This window comes from Bubalus bubalis, chromosome 6 (assembly GCF_019923935.1).
Source record: "Bubalus bubalis isolate 160015118507 breed Murrah chromosome 6, NDDB_SH_1, whole genome shotgun sequence".
NCBI lineage: Eukaryota > Metazoa > Chordata > Mammalia > Artiodactyla > Bovidae > Bubalus > Bubalus bubalis.
The window spans coordinates 14,151,876-14,173,088 of record NC_059162.1 but is presented as its reverse complement, the minus strand read 5'-3'; the positions used below and the strand labels follow the sequence as shown (position 1 = coordinate 14,173,088).

Here is a 21,213-nt window from a genome sequence, read left to right as displayed (position 1 = left end):
GAAGCAGAGAAGCACTCAACAAATGGCTGCCATTATTATTATTAATGGTAGCAACCATTAGCTAGACTTCAAAGCTAGAAGAGAACCCCAGGATTTTAACGCTAGAACCACCGAGGTTCCTAAGAAGCAAACTGATTTACCAGCACAAATTGATTAAGTAGCAAAATCAAAATTGATGCCTAGTATCTACATAGCAATAAAATGCTGTTCTGCTGTCAACTGTTTGGTGGACTTGCCCTAAGTTACAGGGTAAATGAAAAGTGCCTTGTGAACAATACGCAGACTGTAATGCAGGATATTCATAAATGCCCTTGGCATAGTGTGCTTGCACACATGGGAATCTGTGTCTCTAAACTTGGACTTGGGCTAATGTGCCTTGGGGCAAGTTCATAATTACAGTACTGTTCATCTTTCCTTCTGTCAGCTGTAATCATCTGTTAAACCAGGAATCAAATGACTCCTTGTTAGAGTCTTGATTCAGTGTTTTTTTTTTTTTTTGGCTGTACCACGTGGCTTGTGGGATCTTAGTTCCCTGACCTGGGATTGAACCTGGGCCCTCTACAGTGAGATTGTGGAGTCCTAACCACTGGATTCCCAAGGAATTCCCTCAACCAGTGGCTTTTAAGAGTAGAGAGAATGGCAGCACTATGACCTGAAATTTCAAAATACACTTCCCCTCCCAAGAATCACTTTACTATATGACATTTCAAAAGATCAGTGTGTTTGGCAGCATATACTTCTCACACTCTTTTGCCCTTCATCGTTCTCACCTGCAGAAGGGGGCTCAGCATTAGGAAATATCAAGACATGGAAAGAGTATTGTCGGTAGAACATTTGTTTTGTTGTGCATATGCTCCAAAGGGCCTCAAACTTAAGGCAAACCAGGACTTGCTGATTGGTATTTAGGTAGAAATCTGCAATGGGGCTTATCTGTCATCAACTGGATGAAGCTTGAGAACAAAGGGGCAGAGAAAGAAGGGGATTAAAGTACAGGGATCCCCAGGCACCCTGCAGGGTGAGCTGGGCTCTGACCAGGAAGTATGATATGAGAAAAGGGCAAGAAAATGGTTGCAAGGTCCTCTGGTCTCCAGGTTCTTTTTGGTGAGCAAAAGTGAGACTTAGCCCTTCCCAATGCTGGACGGAGGTTGCCTGAGTTGGGGGGTGAAGTAGAGCATAAAAGCCAAGTGCAACTAGAGATTACCATACTAAGTGAAGTAAGTGAATAAAAGAAAGACGAATACCATATGATATCACTTACATGTGGAATCTAAAACATGACACAAATGAACTTGTCTGTGAAACAGAAACAGACGCACAGAGAACAGACGCGTGGTTGCCAAGGAGGGAGGTGGGGGGGATGGATCGGAGTGTGGGGTTAGCAGCTGTAAACTGTTAGATACAGAATGAACAAGGTCCTACTGTAGAGCACAGGGAACTATATTCAACATCGTATGATAAATCACAGTGGAAAATAACATGAAAAAAACTATATTATTGTTAAATATAACTGAGTCACTTTGTTGTACATCAGAAACAATATTGTAAATCAACAGTATACTTCATAAAATAAATTACCCAGCCAGGTACCCTAAAACCTGAACTCAAAGGAGAATTTTCCACTTAGCTTCTAGTTTCCTGATTGCAATGTAATTAAGACTCACATTCATTTAAGACTTGCAACCCGTTTTTGGTGTGACCTTCCTACATTATTCCCACTTAGAGATGTGTAAGAGCGCCTAGTGCTTCTTCGTGAAGTGTCATGGACATTGCTTATGTTGGGTTCAACAGGAACCAACTTGCTCAGAGCTCAACAGCTGCCTGTTCAAGCAGATGCCGTAGTGCGGGACACAGCAGCAAGACCACGTCCGAGGTCTCATTTGGCTGCAGCAAATTCCCTTCTATAGGCAGCCGCAACTGCGACTCTGGCCTCTGGAGCCAAAATAGCCACTCAAGAGGGCATGAGTCTCGGTGTATACACGGAGTCTGCATTCTCTCAAGACAGAGCGCAGACGGTGATCCCAGCCACAAGGTCAGACCTGTGACTCACTTTCCCAACATCAGGGTGTGTACCACCAAGGAAGAGCTGGCAGGAGCAACCAGGCTGGCGTCACCGAGCACCTTTCTCCCCCGCTCCATCCCTCCCACATGCCCACCCTCTGAGTCACTCTCCTGGTCACATACCCTGTGTGAGGGTGTTCGTGCGGCTTGAAGTGTCGTTTCAGGTGTGCTTGTTGATCTGTGGTAGGGCTGAGAAGGCAGCAGAGCACACAGGCGACAGACAAAGGCTTGGTCAGCGCTTCCTGATGACTTCCAGCAAACCAGGGCCCATCAGTGTCATCCAGAGACCCAGTCCCCCTAGCAGAACTACAGCGCTAAGGAGTCTGTGGCAAAGCTGTTTAATGTGAAGTTATAAAGAAAACACCACACAACTGTTTTTCCTTTATAAAAAATTTATCAAGGGAATAATTTACATTTTCAGAGGCTTGGTTTAGCAAAGTAAAAGACTAAAACTCATTGAAACACTTTAAAATTCTTCTTTAACCTAGCAAGTGGGATTTAAATTAAATAAATTCTCTATCACTTTAGGAGACTGTTTTCCTAAATCAGAAAAATTGATTTCCAAGTCACTCTCTTACCTCTACTGCCCATAACCCTAAGGAGAAGTAAACCTCACCAGGAATGGCTCCTCCGGAATTCAAGGTGGAAAGAACAGGTGATATCCCAACACAAACCAGATGTAGACTCTGGGCAGAAAGCAGAGTCTGAGAGATGCATTGTGATCATACAAGTTATCATCCAACAGGATACTTCTGAGAGTGAAAGAGGGTGCTGTTAATTGCTTGAGAGGAAAGGCATAATGAGACACATGGCCACCCTAGTGATAAGGCAGTTTGGGAAAAGATGTTTCCCAGTTTGCCGTGCCCTTTGAAAGTCAAAAGACTATCCCAGAAGCAAAGCACCTTGGGACACACGGTTAGCACCATTTAAGAGGTAAACGGCCTGGGGGTGGGTTCTGACATGGAGGCGTCCTCCTTCCAAGTAACGGTTAACCAGACACACAACACCTGAAGTGAATTTCAATGGATGCTAAGCCTGGGGTGCAGCCTCCCTCTCCCCAGAGCCCCTGGCTTCCAAGGTGCGGCGCTGGTGGGGCTGTCCATGGCCACTGCCCCGCCCTGGGTGTGCTGCTGCTTCCGCCTGGCGCATCGCCAGTGTCCCCTAGTCTTTAGGGGGATTCTGGGCCAGGTGCTGTTCCCATTCAACTTCAACCAACTTGTACAGCTCCATGGTGGCCTGAGCATCTTCCACTGAGGAATGTCCACTTTTCCCAGCCTGAACAAGGGAGGAAGAAAAGAGCATGAGGCTACAGGAGGCCGTTTCCTCCCTTCCCAACTGGTTCTCTCCAACCTCAGTGATTCTGCTGCTTGTGCAGTTAGCGGGCTGCAAAGGCAGACCTCTGGTGGGGCCCCACTCATCATCTGATTTCAGGGGTTCAACTCCTATACTACGGTGTGCCTCAGTCCTTTCTCTGGCAACAAGTACACACCATATTGTTCTACATTCTTCTGTAGAAGCAGAACAGACCTGATCATAGACAGACCTTCTGAGTCTTCCATCTTCCCTAGTTCCTTAACTAATCTATGTATGACATGTGTCTATACCCTCATGCCAGGCAGACCACCCCCTCTTTGACTGCCAAACATATGAAATACATAAGAGGCCCCTGAAACCACTTTATGGTCAGTTAGGCCACCACAACTACCTGCTTCCCATTTTTCTTACTTAAGGTTTTAGTCCCACTTTTAGGCTTTTTTCCTTTTCCAAGTACCCTGTGGAACACTCTGGGAGGTAGGAAACAAGAACTGTTATGCCTAAGTAGAGATGGACCTCTCTGCCCAAAGTTCTTCCCATCAGAGCATCTCCCCCTGGATTTCTCTACAATCAGAGGAATCTGAGTGTCAGAGCCTGGAGAGAGGAACCAGGTGAGCCTTTCCCGTCCAAGCCAGGGGTCTGGCAGCCTTTGGGGAGACGCTACCTGGATGTCCCGGTTCAACAGCTTCTTGGTGAGACTCTTCAGAGACATGGTGGCATTCTCTGGGCAGTCAGCCTTACGGTTGAGGAGGGGGATATGAGAGGTGTCTCGGGTGAGGGACTTGGGATGAACGTACTGAAGGGCTTTGAAGTCGTTGTGGATGGCATGCCCCACCACTATCTTCCCTGTGAGAATCTTCAAGATCTGAAACAGACATGGAAGAGGAGGTGGTAAGGAGCACGATTCACAGATGCAGCCTCTGTATTCTAAAAGTCCAACACAGCTCTAAGTCCTCCTAGGCTCTTTTCACCACTTGCTCACCTGTCTCATCCTTGAAATGCCTTCTCCTGCAAGTTTTCTTTTACCTGAAATCCATCTCCTCTCCGCGAGGTAAAAGTAGGCATTTTTCATGGTGTAACCCTGTTTGGATGTACCTAGCCAGTGGTTCCTTATCGTCACATTAATTTCTACCGCAATGTGATGTTCATGTAATTACCTAGTTCAGTCCTGGCTTGATACTTGAAGTTCTTTAACCATGATAATTGTTACGCTGGCCTTAGATACAGGCTGGGACAATTACTGTAAAGATGGGCTCCAGGCAGGTAATGGAAGCCCCCAATTATATGCAAATTGATATGCGTATGTTTCTGTGTTTGTTTTTTGGAAGGAATCTATGGCTTTCATCAGACTCTCAAAGGGCCTACAAGCTATAAAAACTTAAAAATTGGGAATTAAGAATTGGCAGTCCAGTGGTTAGGACTCAGCACTCTCACTGCCAGGGGGACCAGGTTTGATCCCTGGTTACAGAACAAAGATCTCACAAGCCTCAAGGTATGCCCCACCCCCTAAAAAAAAAGAAAAAGACTCATTTCCAATGAGGACGTCAAAAGAATATGCCATGAACTCTGAGGGCCATTACCAAAATGGGGTTCCAAACAGACTGCGAAAGAGTTAACAGGCCTGGGATCAATGCCTGGCCTCTCAATGGGACCCCCTTGGAAGGGTACAGACTCATTTGAATGTACCTTGGTCTCATACCCCAGCTTGGGCACTGATTTTTATGATGAAAACCAGATATAGTCTAATCAACTTGGTATTTGGTCGCCCCTACAGTTTACTGACCACTAACACCTTTACTTTGCATTAATTTCAACACACAGCCTTCATTAAAGCTAAGTGGACGTGCTGTTTCGACCCACCCAATCTTCTGACTCTCCCGAGCCTTTGCTCACACTTGAGGGTGCACAGGATGTTCTTTAACTCTTCATGTTCTTTCTAAAATCTAGCTGATGAAATTCCTCCAACTTACTGCTTTGGCATATGAGAAATTACTGGAACAGTGTGTCTAGACAAGACAAAGAATGTGGAGCTGAAATTACACAGTGGATCAAGGGTGCCCTCTGGAGGCCTTCCAAGACCAGCAGCTCCTTTCCGCTTCCCCTCTACCAGCTCATCCTCCTTTCCTGTTCATTCAGCGTGCCTCCAGTTTTCAGCATAGAGCTTACAGTGGCTAGGATTGTTCAGTGAATGAGATGAGAACCCCAACATATCAGGCCTGTGTCTTTTACCCCCTTCATTGCAGGCTGCCTGTTCCAGTTATCCACCAACTTTTCACACTGCCACAGGCCACTTCTTGCTTGGGAAGCGCCCTCCACCTCTCTGTTCTCAACCCTAGCCCCACCTCTACAAGGTATTCTCAAATTGAGCCCTTTCCCCCTGGCACTCATGCCTGCTACTCTGTCCATCACGGGTTGCTGTTTTTCTAGCAGAGTCCCAATTAGCCAGGTGAGGATTCCACTTGGGATCTAAAACAGATCTAATATAGTTTATTACACCAGCTATTTTTAAGTTTCCAGGTTCTTACCACTCTTCATCCCGAAAGAAAAGCCTTCTTTATCTGCTACTCCATCCACTCCAACCATCCCTCCACAATCCTTTGGTGCCTTCCCAGAGCGATATCCTTTGCTGAAAAATGATTTGGACTTCGCCCTATCTGCTTCACTGCTACCACCATCCCTCATGCCTCCTACCTGGTTCCGAGCAATCTTGAAGGGTGTAGCATTCACCATGTGCTGCTTCCGGATACCACTCCATCTGGTCCGGTAGTCCACAATGTGGCAGGGGGGGAGGATGTACTCATCATAAAGCACATCTCCGTCGTAGTTGACAATGCTACATCGAGCCAAGGAACTGACATGCCCCTTGGGTCCAGTACCCACCATCTCACAGTCAATTGCCACCATCTTCCCTGGTATCTTCTGGGATGCCCCAGAGTATTTATTCTCTGAATGTGTATGGGTGGAGTTCTGTGGGCCATTCTTGGGTGGAGGATTCTTCTGGGAGCCCTTCTTCTGGGGGCGAGTTGGGTGGCTCTTAATCTTTGGTAGGGCGCTCTGGAACTCCCCCAGCAAATCTACTTTAGCCACAACAGAACCAGCCTTCTGTGAAGGGGCAGGAGTCAGCCAAGGCACTGCAGCTTTCTTGTCCAGGGACTGCTCTGACCCACTGCTGGAGGCAGCTGTTGTCTTCTTTGGAAGGGGAGTGGCCTTCCAAGCACCATCTACCCTGGGAGTTTCCCCTTTCTTTGAAGGTTCTGAGTGCAACTTAGGCACCTTACTAGGGGGTTGCTTCTTCTTATTGAGGAAGCCTTTCCGTTCCAACAGTCGCCGCTTCTTGACAAATTTTCGGTGCTTGGCATTTCCCTCTAATGCCTTTTTGGGGGGAGGCTCGCCAAAATCCAGATTGAGGAGTAAGGTAGACATGATGACACTGGATGGTGAGAGAACAGTTGGGAAGAACAGCTTACAGATGAGAGGAAGATAGAAGACTCATCTGCTGAATCCCACAGACCAGCATTTGGAGGTTTGCAGCATACCCTAGGGAAGAAAGCGATCCTGATAACGGAGCCCATAGGCTTGGTAGTCAATAAGACCCATCTTTGCAGGACTTAAGAGAGAGGGAAGACATCAGAGTAACCCCTCAAATAATGTGAAATGACAGGAGAACTTCATTCTGAACCAGGAAGCCTGGATTCTAGAAAGCTCCACAATTCACCAGCTGTATGGTATTAGGAAGGCCATGTCCCCTCTCTAGATCTCAGTCTCATTTGTAAACTTAGGGGGTCGCAAAACCAACTAGCTGAAACTGCGATCTACAACGCCAGAATAGGTGAACTCTATCATCTGCCCATGGAGGGAACGTCTAAGTATGCTCAAAGGCAGTGACAGGTTTGGCAAAGTTGACCTCTGGATTACCCTAGCATCCCCACGCGGGTCCCACGAGTAGAGATACAAATTCAGGCACTCATCTCCCTCGTTTCCAGGTGGGGGAAATCTCCACATGCATCTCACTCAAGTCTCTGTCCCACAAAAGGACCTTTGACAACACACATTGGTGGGGGAAGGAACCGAGTCTAAGGAACAGCTGCCATCCACGCCGCGGAGCCAGCCTCGCACGCTCACTTACTTACCTCCTAGATGGGCCCGCTAAGACCGGAAGCGCCAAGAGCCGGATGCGGAAATCGGCGCGCGTCGGCGGTGCCCAGGCCGGCAGGCCCGCGGGTTGGAACGCGCCGGAGGACGGCGCCCGCGTACCCGCACGGCCCCTGCCTCCGGAAGCGAGGCCAGGGATTCGGAGTGTGTGGGCAGCGGCAGCAGCGGCGGCGGCGGGGGCGGTGTGGGTGGGGGCGGGGGCGGGACGCGCTCCCCGGCCCCTCTAGCCCCGTGGAGGTACAACTCGAAGGTGTGGGGAAGCCGCGACAAACGAGAACTGAAACGCGCGGGACACCCCCCGGCCTCACTTCCGGAGAGGAGAGAAGTGTACGGGAAGGGGCGGGATCTGGAGGCGAGACCTGGGACTTGGCCCGCCTCTATTCGTGAGCTGGGCACTGCGCGACGCCACTGTGGCGTCACTGCGCTAGCACCCCCGCCCCGCTAGTCTCAGACGTAGACACCTTGGCGCTGTGGGACGTCGCGACCTGTGACGTCAGGAGTGCGCCTGAAGTCTTCACCCCCAGCCTGGAATCCCGGAAAGGCAACATCGGGGACCGGATTCCGAACACTTTTTCTTCTGAGACCACCTGAAGTGTTGAGCCCAGCCCGGGTCCCGGACCCGTGTGGTCCTGACCCTGGTTCTCTCCTCATTGCTTTCTCGCTCCCCGATCCACCGTCTGGGCCCCGGAATGCCCGGGGTCTCCGCCCGGCGCCTCTCTCATGAAGAGAGGAGACAGCTAGCGGTGAACCTCACCCGGGTCGTGACGCTCTACCGTTCCATCCTGGACGCCTACATCATCGTGAGGCCACAGGGATGTGGGTGGGGTGCTCCTGCTTGTGTGATTGGCTACCTAGCCACGACTAGGGGAGAATCTGGAGAGTTAGCGTCTGATCTTTTTTTCTAATAGTTTTTTTTCAGTCTTTTGTCTGTACAAGAAAGGGTTAAAGCTGGGGCAAAACCCCCGATTCTTTTTTTTTTTTTTTCCTGATGACCTAAATATTAATATTTCTAGCATCTAGGTTGTTTTTCTAATCTCCTCGTGTCCAGAGTAATAAAGCGCATGGGCATTTGAGCCATGCTGCTACGGCAATGTTGAACTATCCCAGGAACGTGTGAGGTGTTTTCAAGAACACACATGTTCGTTCATTCAGGTTTTGAATAAATTCCTGTTTTGCCGTGTAACGGACAATTCTAACTTTGAAGTTAACAGAGTCGGACTAGAATCCCGCCTTCCCTATCCTGTTAACATCAGGCATAAAAATTCCTCCTAGCCCCAGATCCTCAGCTGTAAAATGGATCCCATTTTGAAGGATCATTGTGAAGAATAAATGAGATGATGTATAAATGCCACCAGCATCCACGGAATTATTCATTTCCCAAACCCAGAAGCCATCCTTGATTCAGCTCTTTCAACAAGTCTGTTGATTCAGCCTCCAGAATAGACACCAAATTCACCCATATGTCTCCACTAACACTGCTACCAGCCTAGGCCAAGCCAACATCACCTCTCTTCTGGACTACTTCCTAACTCATTTCTGTATTTGCTTCCTCCCTTCCATACCCATTTCTTCACAAAACAGGCAGACTGTTCTAAGAATGTAAATCTGATCGTGACATTTCTTGTTTTCTAGGTACTCTGGGATTTCTCAGGTGGTGCTAGGGGTAAAGAATTCGTCTGCCAATGCAGGAGACCCAAGAGATGTGGGTTCAATTCCTGGGTTGACAAGATCCCCTGGAGTAGGAAATGGCAACCCACTCCAGTATTCTTGCCTGGATCCTAATTATAGGTAATGGTAACTACCATTACCTATAAAACCCTACAAGCTCCCTTTTAAACCTGATCACATTTCATTCTCTCCCACATTCACTATACTACATCTACACTGGCTTGATCAGGGCCTTTGCACTTACTGATCTTCCTGGAATGTTTTTTCTCAACAGAAAGGCAATTGAGTAGGGTGGTTAAGGGCAAAACTCTAGGGTTGAATTGGTTTCATATTCCAGCTGTACTACTTACTAGCTTCTTGACTTGGACAGATTAATGAAATGCATTAACATATATAAAATGTTTCAGACAGTATCTGGCATATTAAAGTATTCTGTATTTGCTACTACCTGAATTTTTAAAAGTTGAGATAGAATTGACATGTAACATTTTAGTTTCAGGTGTGTAATGTAATTATTCCTATTTGTATATATTATGAAATAATTGTTGTTCAGTAGCTAAGTTGTGTCTGACTCTGTGTGACCCCATGGACTGCAACACACCAGGCTTTCCTGTCCACCACTGTCTCCCAGAGTTTGTTCAAATTCATGTCCATTGAATGAATTCATGTCCACTGAATCAGTGATGCTATCTAACCATCTCTTGCATCAGTTAATATCCATCGCTGTACATAGTTAATTTTTTTCTTACGATGAGAACTTTTAAGATCTACTGTCAGCAACTTTCAGACATACAATATAGTAGTATTTACAAAAGTCACCATACTATACATCTCCATGACATTTACATTGTAACTGGAGGTTTGTACTTTTTGACCCTCCTCACCTATTTTACTTACCCCCGCCCCTGCCTCTGGGCAACCAAGGCATGCAGTGTTGCACATGTGCTGTATTACCCTAAGAGTACACTCTCAAACTCTCCATTATGTTACTGTCTCATTAGTGTTTTATTGTCTATGTAGCTCTTGATGTTACTTGAAATAATTTCTTTAAATGTAAACTCTGCAAGAGCAGGGATCTTGTCTGTCTGTCTTGTTGTTTGTATCCCCTGAGCTTAGGATAGAACTTGATGCCTAAGCAAAGCTCCAGAATTTGTGTTTAACAAATAAATGAATAAAAATACATTCTGGCAGGGAATCCCTGGTGGTCCAGTGGTTAGGACTTGGCGTTTTCACTGCAGAGAGCCCAGGTTCAGCCCTTGGTCAGGGAACTAGGATCCCACATGTCACATGTGATGACCAAAAATAAAAACAAACATTTTGGCATATATAATGTCTGGCGTCTGTGGTGTCTGGCACGTGTAATAGTAGGTTACTAGATGGTAACATACTGATAGTGTGTGTTAGTCACTGCTGTGTTAAGGAGGCAGGTGCAAAGCCACCACACATGCCCTTAAGTTCAGCTGAGTGGCGGACACACATATAAACAAGAGGGACTTTGCTAAAAGGAGAAGTGTGTCCAGAATGCAATTTGGGCTCAGGAAGGAGGGGAAGGCTAGAGCAGACTTCAGAGTAGTGACTCCGATGAGGAGAGGTTCCTGCTAGTCGCAGCTGGTGGCCGTGTGTGGTGTGGGTAGGGAAGAATGGGAGGGGAAGTAGCCTGTTGATTGCTTCTCCCTTTCCCCTGCAGGAATTTTTCACAGACAACCTGTGGGGCACACTCCCTTGCTCATGGCAGGAAGCACTGGATGGACTGAACCCGCCACAGCTGGCCACGCTGCTGCTGGGGATGCCCAGAGAAGGGGAAGTGGCCAGGTATGGGCAAGAGGGACCCTGTGCTGGGGGACTCGGAGCTGAGCCCTGCAGGGAGCCATTGCTCAGTCTCACAGGGGCTTCCTGGGTTGTAAGCTGGCACACTCAGGATGCAATGGGACTATTCACTGGGGGCCTGGGCGGGCTATCTCAGGTACAGGTCGGTGTGGCCACTCACCCTGCTGGCCCTGAAGTCCACAGCCTATGCCCTGGCCTTTACCCGGACGCCTGGGTTTCAGACCCCCTCAGAGTTCCTGGAGAATCCCAGCCAGAGTTCCCGACTGACAGCTCCATTCCGGAAACATGTCAGGCCCAAGAAGCAGCATGAGATTCGGAGGCTGGGAGAGGTGAGGAGATGGCTGGGGTACAGGTAGTATCTGGGGGCCTTGGGGACTCCTTAAGCCTATGGGTTACAAAGGTTTGGGCACCTTTTATCACCTACAGGACCAGAGGCCCTAGAAGGTCCCTTCCTTGGCAGGTATACTATAAGCCTATCTTCATCCTTTTGCTGGGTTGACTGGTGGCTATAGTTGAATCATTGTCTTATTCTTGTTTTGATAATCTTCACAGTCTGCTGATGGCATCACAGCAGGGCTTTTGTTCTGTGGGGGCTGAATCATTGTCCTGTGAGGAGCAAAGATAGTAGCCTGAGCCTGGTGTCAGCACACCCTATTTTGGTTTCCATGTCTCTTGTCTCTTCCATGGCACCCCCTACCTGTCTTCCTCTGCCATCCTCAGCTCCTCTGCTCTCCTTATGAGTGTTTGCCCTGGGAACCAACGACCAATGGCCAGGGGGCTTTTGTTCCCTCTTCTTTCAGTTGGTGAAGAAGCTGAGTGACCTCACAGGCTGCACCCAGGTTGTGGATGTAGGCTCAGGCCAGGTGAGCCAGACCCATAATAGTCTGCTTTTGTTTTTTGTGTTTTTTTTTTGTCATGGGGACAGAACAACTAGAAGGCGGGTTGTCAGGCCACGTGCCCAGAGGGGCAGGTAATAAGGAGCTCAGGAAGTAAGCTGGGCAGAATTTAAGCCTCTGGGGGCCTGGTACCCAGGTGTCCAAACCATAGATAGGGATGGGGACTATGTAGGGGACCCTGAACAGGGCTGTCTTTACCCCGCTTCTTTTGACTCCAGGGCCATCTCTCCCGCTTCATGTCCCTGGGGCTGGGGCTGATGGTAAAGAGCATTGAAGGGGATCAGAGACTGGTGGAGAGAGCCCAGCGCCTAGACCAGGAGCTCCTACAGACTCTGGAGAAAGAGGAGAAGAGGAACCCAAAGGTAGACCAGCCCTTCCTGCAGCCAGGACAATGAGACCAGGACTGACTTGGATGAAACTAGGCACCAAGGCTGAATTGTCTCTCTTAAGTGTCTCAGCTCGAGACGGTGTGTCCCTGTTTCTGCTACTTCCTTCACCAAAGCCTCATCTTAAAGGCACTTTCTAGTTAAAAAGTGCTTTCTACACCGATACATCCTCCTCACAGACACCTGTACAAAGTGGCCAATCAGGTATCAGCCTCATTACAAATGAGGAAGCTGGTACTCAGAGATGAAAAGATTTGCAGTTAGTAATGACAGACGCAGTATCTATCCCATTTCCTCTGTCCCAGTTGCTCTCCCACCTTCCTCCTTGGGAAGGAACTCAGGACAGATCCCTTCCTGTGGCCTGAGGTGGCGTATGGACAGGAAACAGGCCTCATATCTGCCTTTGTTCTGTCCTACCTCCACAGGTGGTCCAAACTGGCCCTCGTCACCCCCCACACCACGTGGTTAGGTGGGTAGACCCCACGACCCTGTGTGAGGAGCTCCTGCTTCCGCTGGAGACCTCACCTCAGAGTGGGGCCCGCCTGCTGCTGACGGGCCTCCACGCCTGTGGGGATCTGAGTGTTGCCTTGCTGAGGCACTTCTGCTGCTGCCCTGAGGTGGTGGCTCTGGCTTCAGTGGGCTGCTGCTACATGAAGTTGAGTGACCCTGGTGGTTACCCACTGAGTCAGTGGGTGGCTGGGCTGCCCGGCTATGAACTGCCCTACAGGCTTCGGGAGGGGGCCTGCCATGCCTTGGAGGAGTATGCTGAGCGGCTACAGAATGCAGGCCCCAGCCTCCGAACCCACTGCTACCGCGCGGCACTGGAGACCGTCATCCGGTGTGCCCAGCCTGAGCTCCGGCGGCCAGGCGTGCAGGGGATTCCCAGGGTCCACGAGCTCAAGATCGAAGAGTGAGGCTGGGGGACGGGGTCGGGGGGTGAGATGGGGGGCATCACCTACTCGGGGTATGATTCCCCTTCCACCCCGACTTGTTAGCGTGACCTAAAGAAAATCTAGATATGCTGGGTTGGGGGAGGGGGTAGTGACTGAGTTCTGAGACAGCTTCAAATGTTCTTTAAAAGGCAGTTGTCACTCTTTTATCAAATTTTTGAAATGATAAAAATATGGCTAAATAATTGGACATGTGTACATGCTAAGTCGCCTTGTGTCTGACTTGTTGCAACGCTATGGACTGTAGCCCACCAGGCTCCTGTCCATGGGATTCTCCAGGCAAGAATACTGGAGTGGGTTGCCATGCCATCCTCCAGGGGATCTTCCTGACTCAGGGATCGAACCCCACATCTCTTAGTCTCCTGCATTGGCAGGCGGGTTCTTTACCATTAGCGCCACCTGGGAAGCCCAAATAATTGGTTTGTCTAAAAATAAATTTTTGGATTGATTTGCTATTGAATGGACAGTTCACAGGCAGAAAACTCTTTAAATAAAAATGCATTTTAAGGGACTTTTTTGGTGTTCCAGTGGCACTCCCAATGCAGGGGCCCCAGGTTCGATCCCTGGTCAGGAAAGTAGATCCCACATGCCACAACCAAGACCCAGCACAGCCAAATAAATATATATATTTTTAAATGCACCTTAAGGTAGAAAAGCAGAGCTGGAATTGAATTAGAAACAGACAGTTTGAATGGAGGAGTGACTTTCTAAGCTGAGTGCTGTCTATGACTGACCCAACAGATACGTGCAGCGGGGGCTACAGCGGGTGGGGCTGGACCCCCACCTGCCACTGAATGTGGCTGCCCTTCGAGCTCACCAGGCCCAGGAGAACCGTGTGGTGGCCTTCTTCAGCCTGGCCCTGCTGCTGGCCCCACTGGTGGAGACTCTGATTCTACTGGACCGGCTGCTCTACCTTCAGGAGCAGGGTGAGGGGGGCCACACCAGGGACCCAGGGCTAGAGGGGCTAGAGCTCTAGGGGTCTCCTTCAGGTCCCCGCCCCTACACCTGCTGGGACTTGGCCCATCACCATGGTGATTCTAGGACCAATAGCTGTTTCAGCATCAGACGGGTTGGGGGGGCTGCTGTTAATGCAAATTCCTGCTGAATCTGGATGCCTGTCACCATAGGATAGGTGAAACATCCCTGAGGTGCATCTTAAGCCAGCATCCCTACAATGTGCTGAGGCTTGCCTCCTCCCAAGTCAGCATCTCGGGCACTCATGTTCCTGATGGAAAGCAGGGTTTCCTTAGATTCCCTTGGGCCTCTCCTATGTGGAGAGGAGCTATGCCTACAGGTCAGGCAGGAAGTGGGTACGAGTTTGTTTCATTTCTCTCCTGAGTAGCCCTACCTTTCTCACAGGCTTCCACGCTGAGCTCCTACCCATCTTCAGTCCCGAACTCTCTCCAAGAAACCTGGTTCTGGTGGCCACCAAAGGACCTCTGGGTGAGGCCTTCTCTCTTCTGGAGACTGAAGACAGCTGACGCAGCCACGGGAAGGGCGCATCTCAGACCCCATCTGAAACTGCCAGGCACCACGCTGGGAGGCAGTCTTTGCCTCCTCAGCCAGAGAACCAGCATCCTGCATCCTCCCTGGCATCTGGGTTCCCTACAAACCAGCGTCATACCCTTTCTCTCCCTGTATATGTTATATAATATTATGCAGAAGTTTATTTTCAATTTACTAAAAAATTGAAATCTTTACTTGTCTACCATTTCTATTAGGTATAAAGGACAGACCAGCACCCTCCCTACTGAATTCTGCTGAGGTTCTAATTTAGGTCTCATACTCCCAGTCCCCGCAGTCTTCCTAACAGGCAGCGCCCTGTTATTCAGAGGTCTCTGTGAGGGGAAGCTCTCTCCCTTCAACCTCCATCTGAGAAATCTGCAGGCCCTGCCCCGTGGGAGGACCCCCTTAAGGTTGTTAACTTCCATCCAGGTTTTGTCCTAACATCAGGACAGATGCTCCCTCCCTCAGCCCCTGAAACAGGGGTCAGGGTGCAAGTCTTACCAGAAGACAGAGGACCCAAGGCTCTTTATTAGCATCTGAAGAAGAGGTTGCCGCAAGCTTCAAGGCTAAGACGAGGAGAGAAGTGGCACCCCCAGACTCAATACCAATAGACTTTCTTGTGTCTCCGAGTCTCCTGGATCCCCATCGCCTCCATCACCTCCTCCTCCAATGTCTTTAGACGAGGCACATAGGTTTTTTCTAGAGCATCTTCCACTGATGTGTCTTTGGGGCCATCTATTGAACCAGAGGAAGGAAGACGGGTGGGAGGGCTTCTTAACATCTCTTACTCCCACTCCCACTTTTGTTCCTGCCCCTCACCCAGCCTCACCAATCCATGTTTCAGGGACGATGCCATCAGCTCTGGGAACATCAGGTTTTGGGATGATCCTTCCTGATCTTGTGGACACTCGTACTCGCTCTCCTGCCTCGGTGAATCTCCACTCCACTTCAGTGGATTTCCTAGTAGATAGAAGAAGTGAGACCTCCAGGGAGCAGGTCTCCCTGCTATCTTCCAGCCCCAAAATCACCATCTTATTTCTCTGCTACCCCTGGGTTGGGGCTTCCTACAGGACATGTCCATGAGATGGCCCCTCTCAATTTCCAGCACATCCAACCCACCATTCCCTTTGGATAAATATGGTCAACAACCTTCCAACAGAAGGCAGGAAACCCTCTGACCAGAGCCCCTTAGGCTTGCCTGTCCATAGGATCCACGAGTTTGACTTGGTTGTGGAGCAACGGTGCTTCGCTGGGGACCATGGTTCCCCGGAAATCCACAGTCTTGCCAACATAGCGGTAATGCTGTCCAAAAGAAGCGGGGAGGGTGGCTATCAGAAACCAAGGGGGGTGAAGGTGGCTTGTCTACCGCAACTCAGAGCATTCAGTCCACGCTGAACAGTGAAAGGTTCGGAGGTTCAGCTGTCGCACCATCCCCTCAGCCAGCCTCCTTCCTCCCTGTGCCGCTCTTCATAGACAGGGACGGATGGCACAGGCTTCCTGAGCATCATCACCCTCACTCTTTACTTACTGTATTCAGTCCCTCGACAACCACCCAGTTTCGCTGCCGGATAACTTGAACCACTTTGCCTTGCTTCCCGGCATCCTTGCCTTCTAGGATCTCTACCTGTGGGAAGATAGCGAGGGTCAGGGAAGGCGATCCTTGCCCGGGAGCACTCCACCACCCAACCTGTCTGAAACTCTCACCCTGTCCCCACAGAACAGATGCCAGTCTTCCTCAGGGATGGGTTCCACAGCCACCCGGCGCCGCCTGGTCCCTGGAGGGTTCTTCTTCTTATCTGCCAATGAGCCTGGGCGGCTCATCCCATAGCGGTAGTTGGGAGGCAGGGTGACCTTAGATGCCAAGGCCAGCAGAGCAGAGAGCCGCATGGCTGGAAGCTGTGAGAAGTCCCCTGGCCAGCGAAAGACCCAGAAATCTTCCTAGTCAGCTCTGAGGTAGACAGAAACAAGAGGGCAAAGAAACAAGAGAAGAAACATCTTTTTAAGCACCTACTCCATGGCTCAATGGACTCCATCCTACTGAATCCTCATAAGATACTATCTTCATTATTACAGATGATGATATAGGCTCAGATAATTTAAGTGACTTGTCAACGGTCATAAAGTTACTATGTGGGAGAATCAGCATTCAAACCCACAGACACCTCACTTCAAAGTCCAAAAAAGTTCATTGAGGCCAGGACCATGTTATCTAGATCCATCCTGAATCTAGAAGAGCCTAGTAGGGTCTGGCACGTATTGTTTAGTTGCTCAGTTGTGTCTGGGTCTTTTGTGACCCCATGGATTGTAGCCAGCCAAGATCTTCTGTCCATGGGATTTCCCAGGTAGGAATACTGGAGTGGGTTGCCATTTCCTTCTCCAGGGGATCTTCCTGACCCAGGGATTGAACCCAAGTCTCCTGCATTGGCAAGTGGATTCTTTACCACTGAACCACCTGGGAAACCTTGGCATGTATTAGGTACTCAATAAAAAAATCTTTCAATAAATACACCAACAGCAAGATGTAAAGAAAACACTGGCATAAGTCCGAAAACCAGGCAATTATAGGTTAAGACAAACAGGCAGCAGAGATAAAAACTGGAATTAAGATGTCCCCATGTGCATGCACAGTTGCTCAGTCATGTCCAAACTCTTTGCAACCCCATAGCCTGCCGGACTCCCCTGGGCCTATAAGACTTCCAATTCCTAATCTCAATCAGGAAACAATCACTTCCCCCTGAGATAGTTTCTTTTCTAAAGGAAAAAGATCCAGAGGAAGACTGTAGGATTACAGAGACCTACAATTCCAAACCAAGTATGTACTCTAAGCTTCCCAGTTCTTGAAGGAAAATGGATTAACCCAACGGGCACTTGCTACCTTCCAGTGGCCATGCTAAGTGCGTTCCTGTGTCATCTCATTTAACCCCAAGGACAACTGACGAAGGAGGTACCATTAACCTTGCTCCACAGTAAAAATGAAGCCTAATTCAAAGAACAATTAAAGTTCACTATGATGACATTAAAAGCTCTGGACTGGGTAGTCAGAGGACCTGAGATCTAGTCTCTGCTCCACCATCAACTCATTCTGTGACCCTTGTCTTCTGAGCTCAGTTCCATTATCCATAAAATTTTACAGAGCTGTTTCTGTCATTCAAGTTATTTCTAAGATTTTAACAAAGCAAGACAATTATGTGGATAGTACTATCCTTTCGGGGTAAATTTAAAAATACATATTCTGTCATAGGCATAAATATCTACCAGAAGGAAACAGGGACCAACTGAAGTACTTGTTTTGGGGAAGAGGAAGTTTGGGAGGGCTGTTCCTTTCCATAACTTTTGCATTTTCTAACTACATACATTTAAAAATATATATCAACTGGTTTATCTGAATACTGAGATATTGAGTCATTTTTCTTCTCTATACTTCTCAATATGGTAAACAAAAGACCTAGTACTATTTTTAATTAATGCTGGATGAAGATGTGGCCACAGGACTGGAAAAGGTCAGTTTTCATTCCAATCCCAAAGAAAGGCAATGCCAAAGAATGCTCAAACTACCACACAACTGCACTCATCTCACACGCTAGTAAAGTAATGCTCAAAATTCTCCAAGCCAGGCTTCAGCAATACATGAACCATGAACTTCCAGATGTTCAGGCTGGTTTTAGAAGATGCAGAGGAGCCAGAGACCAAACTGCCAACATTCGTTGGATCACTGAAAAAGCAAGCGAGTTCCAGAAAAACATCTATTTCTGCTTTATTGACTATGCCAAAGCCTTTGACTGTGTGGATCACAATAAACTGTGGAAAATTCTGAAAGAGATGGGAATACCAGACCACCTCACCTGCCTCTTGAGAAACCTGTATGCAGGTCAGGAAGCAACAGTTAGAACTGGACATGGAACAACAGACTGGTTCCAAATAGGGAAAGGAGTACATCAAGGCTGTATACTGTCACCCTGCTTATTTAACTTATATGCAGAGTACATCATGAGAAACGCTGGGCTGGATGAAGCACAAGCTAGAATCAAGATTGCTGGGAGAAATATCAATAATCTCAGGTATGCAGATGACACCACCCTTATCGCAGAAAGTGAAGAACTAAAGAGCCTCTTGATGAAAGTGAAAAGAGGAGAGTGAAAAAGTTGGCTTAAAGCTCAACATTCAGAAAACGAAGATCATGGCATCCGGTCCCATCACTTCATGGCAATTAGATGGGGAAACAGTGGAAACAGTGGCTGACTTTATTTTGGGGGGCTCCAAAATCACTGCAGATGGTGATTGCAGCCATGAAATGAAAAGACGCTTACTCCTTAGAAGGCAAGTTATGACCAACCTAGACAGCATATTAAAAAGCAGAGACATTACTTTGTCAACAAATGTCTGTCTAATCAAGGCTATGGTTTTTCCAGTGGTCATGGGAAAACTCTCATGGATGTGAGAGTTGCACTATAAAGTAAGCTGAGTGCAGAAGAATTGATGCTTTTGAACTGTGGTGTTGGAGAAGACTCTTGAGAGTGAGTCCCTTGGACTGCAAGGAGATCCAACCAGTGCATCCTAAAGGAAATCAGTCCTGGGTGTTCACTGGAAGGACTGATGTTGAAGCTGAAACTCCAATATTTTGGCCAACTGATGCGAGGAGCTGACTCATTTGAAAAGACCCTGATGTTGGGAAAGATTGAAGGCAGGAGGAGAAGGGGACGACAGGGGATGAAATGGTTAGATGGCATAACCGACTTGATGGACATGAGTTTGAGTAAACTCCAAGAGTTGGTGATGGACAGGGAGGCCTGGTGTGCTACGGTTCATGGGGTCGCAAAGAGTTGGACACGACTGAGTGACTGAACTGAAGTTTAGGGCCTCAGTGTTCGTTCATTCAGAATCAAAAAATGCTTAGGGAGCACTACTATGTGACAGATCTACGGTTAGGAACCTTACTATTCCCGGCATTTGATCATCACACTGCTGTTTGGGGGGAGGTTGACAAGAGACGAGGAAACCAAGGCCCGGAGAGCTGATGACTTGCCCTAGTTCATACAGCTTGATAGTAGCAGCGCGAATCTCAAGACCTGAGCCTCCTGCGTTGATTGCCATAAGACGTCCCTTAACCTCAGCCGTTCTAGATCTGAAGCTCAGAGAGGCGATCCCAGAAGCTCCCCCGCCTTAGATCTTTCTCTTCTTTCTCTACCAGCCCTGGAGAGGCTGGTGACCTTCCGCAGTGGGGCTTCCATTGCACGCTCTAGGGGAACTGTTGTGTAGGTAGTGATCCCTCAGGCCCCAGCTCCAAAGGCTGCTTCCACCGCCAGTCCCATCCTAGGTGCGGGTAATGATCAGCCCCCAGCGGTCTTCAGTACCCAGCCGCTCCGAGCTTCCGATGCTTGGAGACCCCAGACGAAGCAATTGAGCCATGCCGGGGCAAAGGACCTTACCGTTCCCACCTCCCCGACCAGCTCAGAGATCCCGAAATCTCTGGTTCACAAAATCCTCACCTCAGCTTCCCGCTGATCCACTGGCCTCCGCGGGTCCTATAGGCACGTGGGACCCACGCCCCGCCCAATCCCAATCACTCAGATTTCTGGGAAATGTAGTCTAATTGTACAATGGACGCTCAACAACGAATCTAGCCTCTCTGCATGCTGGGAGTTGTAGTCCGCCGCTACGAAGCAAGAGGGAAGCAGGAAATCTGACCGGGTAGGAAATCGAGGAAGCGTAAGAGCACCGTGAAGCACGTCGGGAGTTGAAGGCAAAGTCGGATAGGCTGCGGTTGCAGGGACATTCCTGCACGTGCTCTACGTGAAGGCCGCTGGGAATTGTAGTTACCAGGGACCATGGCTCCATTTTCTACATGATTGCGGCTTCTTCAAGGCAGAGGGCCTTCCCTTCTAGTGAGACCAGTCAGTACTCTCCCCGCCCGCCCTTCTCTGCCGGAGGGGGCCAAGGCAGATGACCAAAGTGTCACAGGCTTTCTAAAAGGATAAAACCTGGCCTTTCGGTGCCAGTGGATGAACTAGTCACAAAATGTCAGACTGGAAGAAACCTCAGAGAGGATGCAATAAAACAATTCCACTTAATTCGGGAGTATTGAGAGGATTCCATGCTATGGACCGCCTCACCCTTCAACAGTTATCGGTAGCAGGCATCCCTAGCTTTGCCCTTGAGCCTCCAAGTTGTTTCTACAACCAGACCCAACCCTCTCTTTCTTGGCAATTGTGAACCTACTTCTTGTGCATACTTAAAAAGAACTTTCCCAGGTGCTTGGGGGAAGCTATGTTAAACTGGCTGGGCAGAACCAGAGTACTAGGTGCAGTATTCTGTGACTTTGCCCTCATGTGGAAATTTCGCTGTTGTTCAGTGTCTCAGTCATGTATGACTCTGCGACCCCCATGGACTGTAGCACCCCAGGATCCTTTATCCTCCACTTTCTCCCAGAGTTTGCTCAAACACACGTTCATTGAGTCA

General features: G+C 48.8%; 3 protein-coding genes across 12 annotated transcripts; 1 reads left to right on the top strand and 2 right to left on the bottom strand.

Moving 5' to 3' along the window:
• Positions 1-2,432: 2,432 nt before the first annotated feature.
• Positions 2,433-7,648, bottom strand: ISG20L2 (interferon stimulated exonuclease gene 20 like 2). 2 transcript variants are annotated; one of them, XM_006051958.3, is made up of 4 exons: positions 7,503-7,648; positions 6,064-6,909; positions 4,037-4,237; positions 2,433-3,333 (listed from the first exon to the last, which is right to left on the bottom strand). In XM_006051958.3, the coding sequence occupies exons 2-4, from the start codon at positions 6,793-6,795 to the stop codon at positions 3,220-3,222; spliced, it is 1,047 nt and encodes a 348-aa protein (XP_006052020.1). In that variant the 5' UTR covers positions 6,796-6,909; positions 7,503-7,648; the 3' UTR covers positions 2,433-3,219. The 2 variants fall into 2 exon arrangements, with proteins under 2 accessions (XP_006052020.1, XP_006052021.1); XM_006051959.3 differs by having other exon boundaries at positions 6,064-6,802; positions 7,503-7,647.
• A 64-nt stretch (positions 7,649-7,712) lies between these two features.
• On the top strand, positions 7,713-14,951 carry METTL25B (methyltransferase like 25B). Of its 8 annotated transcripts, none has more exons than XM_025287645.2 (8): positions 7,728-7,851; positions 10,880-11,004; positions 11,196-11,348; positions 11,820-11,882; positions 12,134-12,277; positions 12,727-13,211; positions 13,993-14,177; positions 14,611-14,951. In XM_025287645.2, exons 2-8 carry the CDS (start codon positions 10,921-10,923, stop codon positions 14,730-14,732), a joined length of 1,236 nt encoding a protein of 411 aa, XP_025143430.1. In that variant the 5' UTR covers positions 7,728-7,851; positions 10,880-10,920; the 3' UTR covers positions 14,733-14,951. The 8 variants fall into 8 exon arrangements, with proteins under 8 accessions (XP_025143431.1, XP_025143427.1, XP_025143430.1 ...); XM_025287643.2 differs by having other exon boundaries at positions 7,735-8,324; XM_006051954.3 differs by having other exon boundaries at positions 7,737-8,324; positions 11,156-11,348.
• A 303-nt stretch (positions 14,952-15,254) lies between these two features.
• Positions 15,255-20,391, bottom strand: MRPL24 (mitochondrial ribosomal protein L24). 2 transcript variants are annotated; one of them, XM_006051952.3, is made up of 6 exons: positions 20,244-20,391; positions 16,462-16,705; positions 16,286-16,381; positions 15,956-16,059; positions 15,587-15,717; positions 15,255-15,492 (listed from the first exon to the last, which is right to left on the bottom strand). In XM_006051952.3, the coding sequence occupies exons 2-6, from the start codon at positions 16,642-16,644 to the stop codon at positions 15,356-15,358; spliced, it is 651 nt and encodes a 216-aa protein (XP_006052014.2). In that variant the 5' UTR covers positions 16,645-16,705; positions 20,244-20,391; the 3' UTR covers positions 15,255-15,355. The 2 variants fall into 2 exon arrangements, with proteins under 2 accessions (XP_006052014.2, XP_006052015.2); XM_006051953.3 differs by having other exon boundaries at positions 15,266-15,492; positions 20,184-20,268.
• Between the last annotated feature and the right edge of the window lie 822 nt (positions 20,392-21,213).

Excerpts from the sequence above, each read along its gene's own strand:
- ISG20L2 (XM_006051958.3), bottom strand. The coding sequence starts at position 6,795 with ATGTCTACCTTACTCCTCAATCTGGATTTTGGCGAGCCTCCCCCCAAA. Across the intron at positions 4,238-6,063 it reads TCAAGATTGCTCGGAACCAG|ATCTTGAAGATTCTCACAGG; the intron begins GTAGGAGGCATG and ends TGTCTGTTTCAG. Across the intron at positions 3,334-4,036 it reads TGTTGAACCGGGACATCCAG|GCTGGGAAAAGTGGACATTC; the intron begins GTAGCGTCTCCC and ends TCCCTTGTTCAG.
- METTL25B (XM_006051954.3), top strand. The coding sequence starts at position 8,214 with ATGCCCGGGGTCTCCGCCCGGCGCCTCTCTCATGAAGAGAGGAGACAG. Across the intron at positions 8,325-10,879 it reads TCCTGGACGCCTACATCATC|GAATTTTTCACAGACAACCT; the intron begins GTGAGGCCACAG and ends TTTCCCCTGCAG. Across the intron at positions 13,212-13,992 it reads CACGAGCTCAAGATCGAAGA|ATACGTGCAGCGGGGGCTAC; the intron begins GTGAGGCTGGGG and ends CTGACCCAACAG.
- MRPL24 (XM_006051952.3), bottom strand. The coding sequence starts at position 16,644 with ATGCGGCTCTCTGCTCTGCTGGCCTTGGCATCTAAGGTCACCCTGCCT. Across the intron at positions 16,382-16,461 it reads ATCTGTTCTGTGGGGACAGG|GTAGAGATCCTAGAAGGCAA; the intron begins GTGAGAGTTTCA and ends ATCTTCCCACAG. Across the intron at positions 15,493-15,586 it reads CGTCCCTGAAACATGGATTG|ATGGCCCCAAAGACACATCA; the intron begins GTGAGGCTGGGT and ends CTGGTTCAATAG.